The 11,575-nt window shown below is 57.2% G+C and overlaps 1 protein-coding gene across 3 annotated transcripts in view; it reads left to right on the top strand.

Annotated features, from left to right (window-relative positions):
* Nucleotides 1-10,224: 10,224 nt before the first annotated feature.
* Nucleotides 10,225-11,575, top strand: part of B3GNTL1 (UDP-GlcNAc:betaGal beta-1,3-N-acetylglucosaminyltransferase like 1) — a 134,357-nt gene continuing 133,006 nt past the window's right edge. For all 3 annotated transcript variants that reach the window (XM_046676430.1, XM_046676429.1, XM_046676431.1), the window contains exon 1: nt 10,225-10,274. In XM_046676430.1, coding sequence (XP_046532386.1) covers nt 10,239-10,274 — 36 coding nt within the window. In that variant the 5' untranslated portion in view covers nt 10,225-10,238. The remainder of the gene's footprint in view (nt 10,275-11,575) is intronic.

Here is an 11,575-nt window from a genome sequence, read left to right as displayed (position 1 = left end):
GAGGCAGGTGAGTCTGGCTCACCTTCAGGCCCACAAACCCTGCACATGGTGGGTGCTCAACAGGACTTTGAAGCAAAGAGTGGTTTTAACTCCAGCAGAAGTTTACTCAAAAGGCCCCGAGGAGATCAGAGTTCTGAGAGGCCCTCGGGGCGGGGGGAGCCCTGAGAAGTGCCCCTTGGCTGTTGAGGCCCTGCTCCTCATGACCCACGGCTTGGGTCACATGGGCCACGTTCTGTCTCCCTTATTCTATGCACTGTCTCCCTAAGAGCATGCACCCGGCGAGACCCCTTGTGGAGCCCGATTCAGGAGGCCAACTCCAGCCCTGACACCTGTGTCCCCGACTTGCAACAGATTCGAGAAGCCGCAGGACCAAGTGGCGTGCACAGGTGAGCAAGGGTCTGGAGGTGGCAGGAAGGATGGACCCTCGTCCGGCCCCAGCTCGTGGTCGGTGTCCTGGGGCGGGGCCAGCGTGTGGGGCTGCCACACACTGTTTCTAGCACCTTCTGAGGAAGGGTCTTCTCCGGCTCTCACAGGGGCCTGGGCGAGACCCTGTCATTACCACGCACACAGTGGGTGCGGTGGGCAGGGCCACTCGTGGCCTGTTTCCCAGCCCTCTGTGGGCGCCGTGACCCTGTGCCCTGGGCGACGTTGTAGGGCTGACGGTGCAGTGGGGCCTGGCAGCTGTGGGGGGCTGCGCTTGCGAACACACTCTCATCCGCTCTCATCTTCCCTTGTTTTTTCCATTCTCCTGCTTGCACGTGTGATTTCCGTGGATCGTAAGCAGCTTCGACCATTTCCTGAGAAATTGCCATTTTAGGTGAACCGTGAGGATCTTTTCCTTCTGATGGAGGTGAAGTTAGGGAGGATGGCTGAGCTTCCAGCAAAGTCACAACGCCCTTCCCAAGTCTGGAGAGCCACCTGGAAACTGCCTCATCCCCGCCGGGCACCCCGCCCGTGGAAGGGAAGGTTTCCCTCAGTTAAACCCCGTGTGTCTCCTGAACTTCCAAAAATGTCCAAGCAGGAAGTACTAAACCTCAGAAAGCAAAAACAGCTGTCTCTCCTGAGACAGCCCACGCTCCTGGGGCCTCAGTTACACTTCTTGGCATTTCAGACCTGAGCCGCGCCCACCCAGCCCAGCCCCACGCCGTCCCCAAAAGGACTAAAGGGACGCTGTTCTTAGCTGGTGAGAGGCCTCTGTGTGTGGCTCATCTCCCTGAGAAGCGGTTTGAGGGGCCGACACGAATGACCTAACACAACCCAAAACAAGCAGAGCGCAGGGGCCAGTGGGCTGGGCAGACCTGGTCAGTGAGTGGGGAGGTGGGGCCTCGGAGCCAGCTCCGCATCCCCTCACACACCTGGGACCAGGCAGGGCCAGTGAGACAACGCCCGGGGCTCACAGTGTCCACAGGGTGAAAACAGCCATCCCCAGGGAGGAGGGCCCTGAGAGCCGGACGGGGTCCTCACAAGGGGGCCCTTATGTCAGAAGGAAGGGATGCCGGCGACCCCACCGTGCTGGCATTCTGCCACTTTTTGTAACATTTGTCCATTTTAGCGGCTGACAAGAAGCTGATGCATAATCCAGTGACCTCACCGTCACCCCCCTTCACAGTCAGGGAGCAGGCCCTGAGAGTGCCAGTCACTCTCAGGCCCCATGCCGGGACGCAGGGCAGCCAGGTGCCAGCCCGCAGCTCTGCGGGGTCCTCCTGACCTGAGCATGTGAAGTGTGTCTGTCTCTCCACTGGCCCTCTCTGGGCGGCCGCGCGTGGCCCAGACCCTGAGGACAGAGCCTGGGGAGGTCACGTGTACTCCTTCATGGGGCCAGGGCCAGGACCAGCAGTGACAGGGCAGAGAGAAGGTCAGCAGAGTGAAAGGCCAGAGCTGAGGCTGAGAAACCACTGCCTCTATTGCCAACATTCTTGCTAGGAAGGAATGCACTCCTCATGGAAATGGAGACAGCGCAGAGGAGGGAATCCCACGGGAAATGGCAGTTGGTGACATTTCAGGGTGTCCTCACCAGGGTGAGGGTGGTGGGACCCAGCAGGAATCGCTGGGTCTGGACTCTGGGGCTCCTCATCCTGGACACAGCCTCAGAAGCCCAGACTGTGGTCCTTGCATCTATGCCCCATGGTGTGGCTGATAAAGGAGGTGTCTATAATTTGGGGCACATCCAGGCAGGGCTGGCCCTGCAGAGGTGATGATGGCCACAAACATTACCACCCAGAGTCACCATGAGACATTCTGGGCCAGGAAACTCTCCCAGGGTGGGCCAACCAGAAACAGGCCAGAGCCTCCAGTCACCGGGGAGAATGATGGGACCTCCACACCCTGGGGTGTTAGAGCGCCCTCGTCGCCACCTGCTGGGGGGCTATGCAGGCTTAGTCCTGTCTGTCCAGCCCCCTCCCTCTCCATAGGGTGCCTTCCCTCTCCCTGGGGGTCCCCTCCCTCTCCATAGCGTCCCCTCCATCTCCATGAGGTCCCCTCCCCCTCTGTGGGGCCCCCTCCCTTTCCGTCGGGTCCCATCCCTATCTGTCGGGTCCCTCCATCTCCGTGGGGCTCCATCCCTATCCGTGGGGCCCCCTCCATCTCTGGGGGGCCCCTCCCTCTCCATCGGGTCCCATCCCTCTCCGTGGGGTCCCTCCATCTCTGTGAGGTCCCATCCTTCTCCGTGGGGTCCCATCCCTCTCCATGGGGTTCTATTCCTCTTCACGGGTTCCCCTCCCTCTCCATGGGGTCCCTTCCCTCTCCATGGGGCCATCAAACAGCCCCACGTCTCCCCAGGCACTGGCCATGCCCAGGCCCCATAAGTCAGCCACTGGTTCTTGCTGGGACTCAGTGACCAACCATGCCGGTTTTCTGAGGCTGAGGGGTTTTCAGGACCTGGGACTTTCAGTGCCAAACCCAGGATGAGTTGGGCAAAGTAGGTCTGCCAAAGCTGGGGGGAAAAGGCCTCTGACTTGGGGCGCCATGCTGGGAAGAACTTCTGCTGCTCCCAGCCCCCATCAGGCCTCCAGGGGAGAGTGGACTCATGCCCACCCAGAGAGGCTGGCACGAACAGAGACAGGCTCCAGCCCTGACGATGGTGGTAGGGCCAGGGACCCAGCTGCACCTGAAGTCGGTCTTCCCACAACAACCAAGCCAGTTGGAACCAGTCCAGCCAGGATTCCTGACTCACACACCCTCCAAGTTGACACGTTGGGTGTTGTGCAGAGTGATGTCAGCCCCACATCTGACCGCCAGATTCGGCCCTCCACAAGAATGTCCCCCGAGGCTCCGTTGACCAGATCCTACCCAGACGCTTCCATTTGTCACCTTGCGTGTCCCGTTCACAGAACCCACTCCATCCAGCTGACCTTTCTCTGAGAGGCAATCATGAGGGCCTCTTGCGGAGTCCAGCGGAGTCGATCTACATGCCGGTTTTTCTCCCTGGCTGCCTCTTCAGCTCCCCCAGGATCTCCCAGCCCCAACCGCCCCCTGGGGCCTTTGCGCCCCTCAGGGATGCACTTTGTTAGTTCTATTTTGAAGGTGGACGTGAAAGCGAAGGGAGATTGTGACGAGCAGACTGGGATCGCCCCTCAAGCCCCTCACCTGCAGTGTACGTTGCTGTCCGGGCTCTCCACGTGGGCCTGGACCTGGCTGTAAATGCAGCTGCCCTGGGACGAGATGATTCGGGGCCTCCTGGGTGCCCAGTGGTCAAGGGACGTCTCTCCACAGCCAGGCCACTCCAGGCCACCCAGGGTGGCAGGTTGGGGCAGGACCTGGAAGGGCATGCAGGGGCTGAGTAGCTTCCAGCTCACCTGGGAGCAGCCAGGGGCAACTCAGAGGCACCAGCAGCGGCCTCCAGAACCTCCCTCAGCTGCAAGGGGAGCGAGGGGCCCACCATGGAGAGGCGAGGCCACATATGCAAGCTCTTCACCTGTTCGTGGCTCCGAGGTCGGGGCCTGCACAGCTCCACAGAGATCTTGTGCTGCTGCTCCCACTCAGCCTGCTGCAAGTCCCTGGCTCACCAACCCAGCCAAGACCCAGGTCCCAGTGCCAGGAAACCTGAAGCTCTCGGAGCGCCAGCATGGGGCCCCTCATCAATGCCTCTAACTTCTTTTAATGGATCCGCCATTCACAGATCTTTGCAGATCGGTAAATCTTCTCAGGAGAAAACACTAACTTGTTTTCCAGCCTGTGTGCCGCAGGCAGACGCAGAACAACCCAAAATCTCTAGGTGGGCTGGTTGCAAACTGGTGATTCGTTGCCTCACTGGTGGAGCACAAAGCTTCAGGCTGCGACGCACTGGCAGGAGCCAGTGTTTAGGAGCCTATGCCTTTCTTCCAAAGTCTGGCCATACCCTGGGTTGTATCATCATTTCTTGTTCTTCTGTATCATTAGTTCATGAAGCAAACAGTGACGCTGACAGGCCGGTGGAGAACGCGAGGCTTGTCCTCAGAAGATGTGTTCTAAAGTACTCCTGCATTTGAGTGTTTGTTTTTAAAAAATTAAACTTGTTCCTGTTTGCTTAGGGTTCTGTCCATTTGGATAGAATACTAAAGCTTTGAAATATGTACAGAACTGATGCCAACTGCCCTCACCGATCAACAGCTGAAGAGCTCCCCACTCAGGAGACCCTCCGTGCGAGCGCAGGTGCAGACGATGGTGGTCGGCTCCCAGGGCCCTCTGAGGGGCAAAAGGCAGCCTCGATACTGTTCCATTCACTTGTCCAGGGAACAGTGGGGCCTGTGCAGGGAATGTGAGAGAACAGCCCCCATCAGCTCCCGAGGAGAGTCCCCAGGAGGGGACAGCGTGAGCCCAGGGCTGCCGTATGGTCCAGGTCTAAGAGAAGTGCTGAAAACGCTCTGCAGCCCCAACACACAGGAGAGGGGCTGGATGGGGTGGGGGCAGGGGCACAGACCTGGGCAACATAAATTCTGAATTATCACCCGACTTTACTGTCCATGCTGATCAAAACAACCAGATAATCCGAACCAGCAGTTTACTTCGGCCAGCACACACCTAGTGTTTGTTGGCAATTTCTGTCCCTATCATGTGAAATTGAGTTAAAAAGCATTCTGAAGATTTTGAGTTATTTTGCTACTATTATTAGGTCTCCAACTCCATCTGTGTGTAGACACCATCTCATTCTCTGGATTTGGCTCCAGGGCGCATTATCCCAGCACTCATTCATTCATTCGCTCTTTCTTTCTTTCACTCATTCCTGAGCACCCATGCAGTGCGGCCACCTTTCCAGGCAGGAGGCTTCAGCTGGCAGAGCCCCATGGAGCTCCCTCCCCAGAGGCGAGGCAGAAGCCCTGCGGGGCATCAGGCACCGTGGTGAGCTGGCAAGAAAGGAGCGGGACCTGTGAGTTCAGGAGCCCTGCTACCTGACCGTGGGTCCAGGATGTGGCGCCTGCCCTGGAGGCAGCATCTGTGTCCACCTCGAGGGTGTGGAGAGCAGCTGGGGCCTCCCACAGCACCCTGAGGCCCGTCCTGGGAACCATCTTGCTCATTTCCTGGCCTCCCCTCCTGGCCCTGCATCAGCAGCCGGCTCACACCGTTGTTGGACTCTGCTGGCCCCGGGAAGCTGGCAGTGGCAAGAAGCCCATCCCTGCCCCCACGGAGGTGGCAGCTTAGGGGAGAGATGGTGCTGGGAGCACCTGACGGGAGGACCTGGTGCACTGGGGCGAGGGTGGTGGGGTCTCTGAGGAAGCGAGCTGTGGGGGAGGCCCTAAAAGATGAAGGCGGAAGTGAGCCAGTGTTTGGACAGGGCCCTTCACAGGCTGGGCTTCTATACACTGATTTCCCTGGCTGCTTCTCGCAGCTTAGTGCCCCTCATACTAGATGGGCCCAAGAGCCAGTCCCCGCAGAGAGGTGCTGGTCAGTGGTACTCACAGCCAGGCTGCTGTGAGGCAGGCCCCAGCTGCGCACGTCCACAGGATGCTGTCCAGAACTGCTGGCTCGAAGCTTTCGCTCTGCTTCAAGCAGCAACACGGCCTGCCACATGCTCACGCGCTGACAAGAGACATGAGGCTTCTGGGTCGGAGATCAAGGAGTTTGCTACTCACAGCAAAAGCAGTGCCAGAGGGCCAGCCTGCGTGCATGGGCTCCCCGAGCCAGCTCCCCAGGGGCGATGGGAATGTGTCCAGACAGACGCTGTGCTGCTAGGGGTACATGAAAGGAGAGGACCTCCAAGCTTTACGGCGGACAGCAAGCAGGCCAGCTCTTCGTCCTGGAGGGCAACATGGTCCTATGCCTCAAGGCTGCTCATGAAAGTGGCCCTGTAACCAGTGGCCAGGGCTGTGCATTCCCGGCATGCCCAGCTTGTGGGGAGGAGTGCGAGTGATCCCAGCAGGCATGTCCCCCAACAGAAGCCAGGTAAGGAAGCTCTGAGATCCAGCCTCAGATCTCAGGGTTCAGGGATGCAGCCCTGGGGGTCAGGGGATGACTGTCCCCAATTCAGATAGAGGCCACTGAGTTCTCGGTGGCTGCTGGATGCCATTCCCCCGTCAGTGGGTCAGGGTCCTGCCTGCCCTTCAGGCCCTGGTGACCTGTGAGTGGGCAGTATCACTGCGTGGGGCCGGTCCTGGGCGGCAGGAGGCCTGCCTATGGCTGATGGGATGGACGGCTCCTCACGGGAAGGGACAGCTTGCGTTTCCCTCCCTGCATTCCTCAAACTCTCACTCTGCCCCATACAAGGGGAGCTACTGGGGTGGGGCCCCACTGCTAGACCCAGCCCCACAGTGCACACTGCTTCCTAGGCGGCCTGAGGGGGGCTCCTTGCTAACCTCCTGGCCAGGCGCGGCGGCCCCCAGCTCTGACACTGACCTCGGAGCACTGGCTGCCCTCCCTGAGGCCTCACGCAAAGTGCTGAGGTCGCCTCCAAACCTCTGGCTTCTCCAGTCCTCCTCTGAGTTCTGTCAGACCTGAACTTAGCCAGGCCCCTTCTCCCGCAAATGACACTTTCCTGTTAATATTTAGGAGGATGTCCAACTGGCCGCTCCTGGCCTCTCACCTGATACTGTCTGAGTCACGGCCTCAGGTGCTCAGGCACCAAACCCCTGCGCTGTGGCCTCAGCTCCTGCAGGTACCTGTCCACCTGTAAGTCACCCTGGGTTTGAGGGGCAGTTGGCTTAAATCACTTCAGGAGGACGCACATGTGCTCATTGGACACCGTGGCCACTGACGGTGACGCCTGGGGTCTGCTTCAAGTTCCCTTCGCCTCTCTGATGATGCATCGGCCCCTCGCACCTCCTGCTCAGCCCTTCCCATCTTCTTGGTCCTAACTCTGAGTCCAGCCGGGGCCACTGCACCCAGCTCTGGGCAGGCCCACCTGGCCTGCAGTGTGCTGTGTGCTCCAGGGCTCGGGGACACCTGTGAGACCCTGCAGTCACCACCCAGAAGTGCAGGGGAGTAAATCGCCAAGGGGTGACCCCAGATGACAGCCCCAAGGGTAAGGCTTCTCTCCTTCGCGCTCAGGTGGACAACTCTCCAGGGCTCTGGGAAGGTCTGAGGTCCAGCTCCAACTGCCCATGTTGGGGATGCTGTCCACAGAGCACGCTGCCCTCGCCCCTCTCCTTCCCTGACCCTCGCTTCCTGGGATCAAAGACCCGCCTGTAAAAGCCCAGAAAGGCTCTGCTTCCTGGACTGAGGGGGTAGGCACCTAGGCCAAGACAAACATTCTACGTGATACTTGAGTGAGTCCATCAAATTCACACCAAATGTTTGCCCAGCTGTTAATTGAATGCTTCCTGTGATGGGAATCTCATTACTTCCTGTGGCTGGTAGGAAGTCCAGCTCCGGCTTCTTAAGTCAACACGGTGAGTCTCGACTAGCCTTTAAAAAAACAAGAGAGTGAGAGGACACCAGCCCATGTCCCACACTAAGATAGCTGGATACTTCCTCGTGAACGGATTTACTATTGGGGTGCTCTGGCCACCATGGGCAGCCAGTCTGCTCCAGTGCGAGCGTGCTGTTCTCCATGGTGTTGGGTGACCCCCGACCTCCCAGCAGCATCCACTGCTGGAGGAGGTTGAGCTAGAGCTCTGCTGGGATTTGTCCCATCAGGAAACTTGGAAAGGATGCTTGCTGAGAGGTCCTACAGCGTGGGCTATCAGGGAACGTCCGGTTGTTGTTGCTGAAGCTTGAACTCGCCCTTCACTGACGCACTCTTTCTGAGGCTGGGCCCAGTGTCCCCGAGCCCAGACCTACGCCACATATTTGCCTCCTACACCAACATGGTGAGAGGGCTGTCGGGGAGTTTTAAAATTTGGAGACCCTGGCAGTGGGCACTGAGTCTTCTGAATACAACCAGGATTCACCAAACAGTTTGCATAAACAACGATTAAAAATAAAGTCTCATTGGGCGGGCCAAAAGCTGCCAGAGTTTTACATCACTTCCCCTTCAGGTGCCCTGTGGCCATTCATCTTTTCATTCTACCTCATGACCCCCTGGGTCCCTCTCCGGGGAGTGGGGGGGGGGGAATGTCAGTCCCCAAGGCCTGGTCTCTGTTGAGAATTGTCCCACAATGAAGGGAATCATCTCAGGCCCTGGCCAGCCACAACCGTGCATTTCCGAAGTGCCTCTTGGCACTCTGAATGTTTGGAAAAAGCAGATTCCAACAAAATTATACTAGGGGGAAGGCAGTGAAGAGCAAGTTTCTGGCAGCAGATGTACAGGAAGCAGGACAGGAGCAGCCAAACCCAGTTCTGATATCATGTGCTGTGGTGCCCAACAGCACCTGGGAGCCTTATCTCTTCCTCCCACTGATTACTGGGCGGCTCCAGCTGAAAAGCAGACAGCATGTTCTGGGAGCAACAAGGCAACTTTGTACCCAGTCCTTTAAAGTGAAACTAATACACCAAACCCTGGAGAACTTTAGGTCCTTGGAAACAAATTCTCAGATGGCCTTTGTCCCACTGTAAATAACGTTGCATTTGCACTCACCCAACTTAAGAGTTTGCACTTGTACAATAGGCTTTACCAATATTAATGCAATTTAAGGAAAAACTACATTTGAAATGATGCTTAAAAGATCTTAAACAGAAGCTTGGCTTTGCTGTAATTGTTAAGTCTGTAGAATGATTTGCATTTCATCTTAGTTTTGGGCAGTAAAGCATTTCTCCTGGCAGTGATGGCTGTAAACTTGCTCGTCAGTTTAGATCAGTTGGGACAAACTCCAAGTGGGGACACTCTGTGTGTGCCAGCACCACAGTGCTAATCACAGCAGGTCACATTTGTTGAGCTCGCACGTGTGCTAGCACTAGTTTACCCAGCTTACACGAGTCACTGGGTGCCACCCCGCAGCCCTATTCCACCAAGAGGAGCACACCTTACTTGGGGTCACACAGCTGCCAGGATGCAGGCGGCACACTGGTGCAAGGTAAGAGATGGCTTAGGGGTATCAGGGGTCTTCACGCAGGAGGAAGTCACACACAGGCCGCAGTTTTCCTTGGAGGGAGGGTGTTTTAAGCCGTAAGCACTGTGGCCCCAAAGCCCCGGCCGCCTTCCTCCTGCTTAGAGAGGCAGAAATGAAAGTGGATGCCAGTGGGTGCACCTAGGCTCCTGTGCCTGCACCATTCCTTGTTGGGGATGCGGGGGAGGCTGGGGACATGAGGGACATTGGGGATGTGAGGGACACTGAAGATGCTGGGGATGTTTGGGACGCTGGGGACGTTGCTGACATTGGGGACATTGCAGACGCTGGGGACGCTGAGGATGCTGGGGACGTTAGAGACATTGGGGAAGCTGGGGACATTGGGGACACTGCGGACGCTGGGGACGTCTCAGGTGTCCTGGTCTCCCGCCCCCAGGCTTCTCCTTGTCCTCCGCGCAGGTCAAACATAGTTCAAAGGAAATCACCGGCTTCCTTTAACCACACAACAGCAAGGGCACCGGGTTGGGCACAGCGCGGCGCCGTTCTCACAAACCCACCTTGCCCACAACCAGGTGTTTCTACAACATCGGACCTCACCGAGGAGTTCAAAGCTGACCAACGCAGTCGCCAGAGGCGGGAGGACTTCCGGGGTCAAGGAGCCGACAGAGGGCACGCGGGACCGAGGCGCCGACCGCGGGAGCTGCTCTCCCGGCGCTCGGCCCTTCTAGGCCGCGCCTCTCCACTGCCCGCGGGCCGCCGCCGGATCGACGTCTCTCTGCGCCAATCGGAGGCGGCCCCGCCTCGGCCCACCTCCCAAAGAGCCGCCCGCGCACGCGCCTTAGCCCGGCGTGGGCGGGGCGGGCGGCCGAGGAGAGCGCGGCCATGGAGGCCGGGGGGCAGCCCGCTGCGGCCCACGTGGTAGGTGCCGGGGCCGCGGGCCGCCTCTGCCTTCCCCTCCTCCTCCCCTTCCTGACTCCCCCTCTTCCTCCTCAGCGCTCCTCCCCTCTCCTCCCCTCTCCACTCCTCCCCACTCCTCCCCATTCCTCCCTCCATCCTCCTCCCCTCATCCTTCTCTCTTCCATCCTCTGATCCTCCCCTCATCTCCTCATCCTCCTCCCCTTCCTGACTCCCTCTTCCCCTCCTCAGCGCTCCTCCCCTTCCCTCATCCATCCTCCTCCCCTCCCTTTGGGGCCTCTGTGTCCCACGCCACTTCTCATGGTCTTGCCTGTGACGGTCTCCATCCAAAGCAAGGTTGAAGCACCAGCCGAGGAGTGTGGACAGAGATTCGTCAAGGCCCACCTTTGACAGAAATTCCCGTGTATTTTGTATTGTAGATTTTGAGAACAGTAAAGAATTCTTTCCCTTTCAAAAGTAATTCCAAAGTAAATATGTAAGTAATGGAGGGAGTTACTTTTGTGGGTAAGTAAATTTAGGAAGGGATGTCATTGTTGAATCAGGTCCTCAGAGTAAAGAACTTGACTGAATTATGTTTTCAAAGTTTGTATCGATGAGTTTTTCATAACCATAGTCAGATTTAGTATTTTTAGAACCCTCTCTCCATTCTGTATGGATGTGTAGTGCACATACCTGTACGCGCGTTTGTGTGTGCACGCACACATGCATGGGTACACTCACCTGGACCATCTGCGTTTCTGTTTCTCGCTTAGGAATTTGTCCGCTCCTCTTCATGAGGTATCAGGTCAGGGTCAGGACAGACGGTAATTTCTGTCTTTGGGTGTTCTGTGTTGCTTAGTGGGGTAATGTACAAAATGAGGACAATTCCTGTAATCAGTTGTTTTATTGGCCCTCAGGTTTCACTGGGCTTACTCCATACACTTTGGAAAAGTTTGCTTTATCTGGGCTCCATGAGAAAGGACAGAGCTGCGTGCTGTCCTATGCTAAGAGAGCAAAGGAGGAGAGGGATGGACCGAGGTCACCTCCCAGTTTCTCAGCACCCCCCCTCATGCTTTGTTAAAGCTTGTGTGGGGGGACTTGAAAGGGTTTCTTTGTTGCAGTTTCTCTATCACCGCCAAGAAAAGGACCAATCGGTGATTTTCATGATTGGGCTGGAAGATACAGATGCTTGTTTCAACCAAAGTGATGATGTTTCTGATCATTGATGGGAAAACATAGGCATTTGTCTTGAATTGGGAAAATTTTTGTTGCCTTTCAGATTTTTGTTTCCTTTTCAAAAGCATCCAAAAGATTAATAGTTCAGG

Source organism: Equus quagga, chromosome 11, assembly GCF_021613505.1.
Source record: "Equus quagga isolate Etosha38 chromosome 11, UCLA_HA_Equagga_1.0, whole genome shotgun sequence".
Classification (NCBI taxonomy): domain Eukaryota; kingdom Metazoa; phylum Chordata; class Mammalia; order Perissodactyla; family Equidae; genus Equus; species Equus quagga.
Note: the sequence above shows the minus strand (reverse complement) of the source record. Positions and strands in the feature narration are given on the sequence as shown.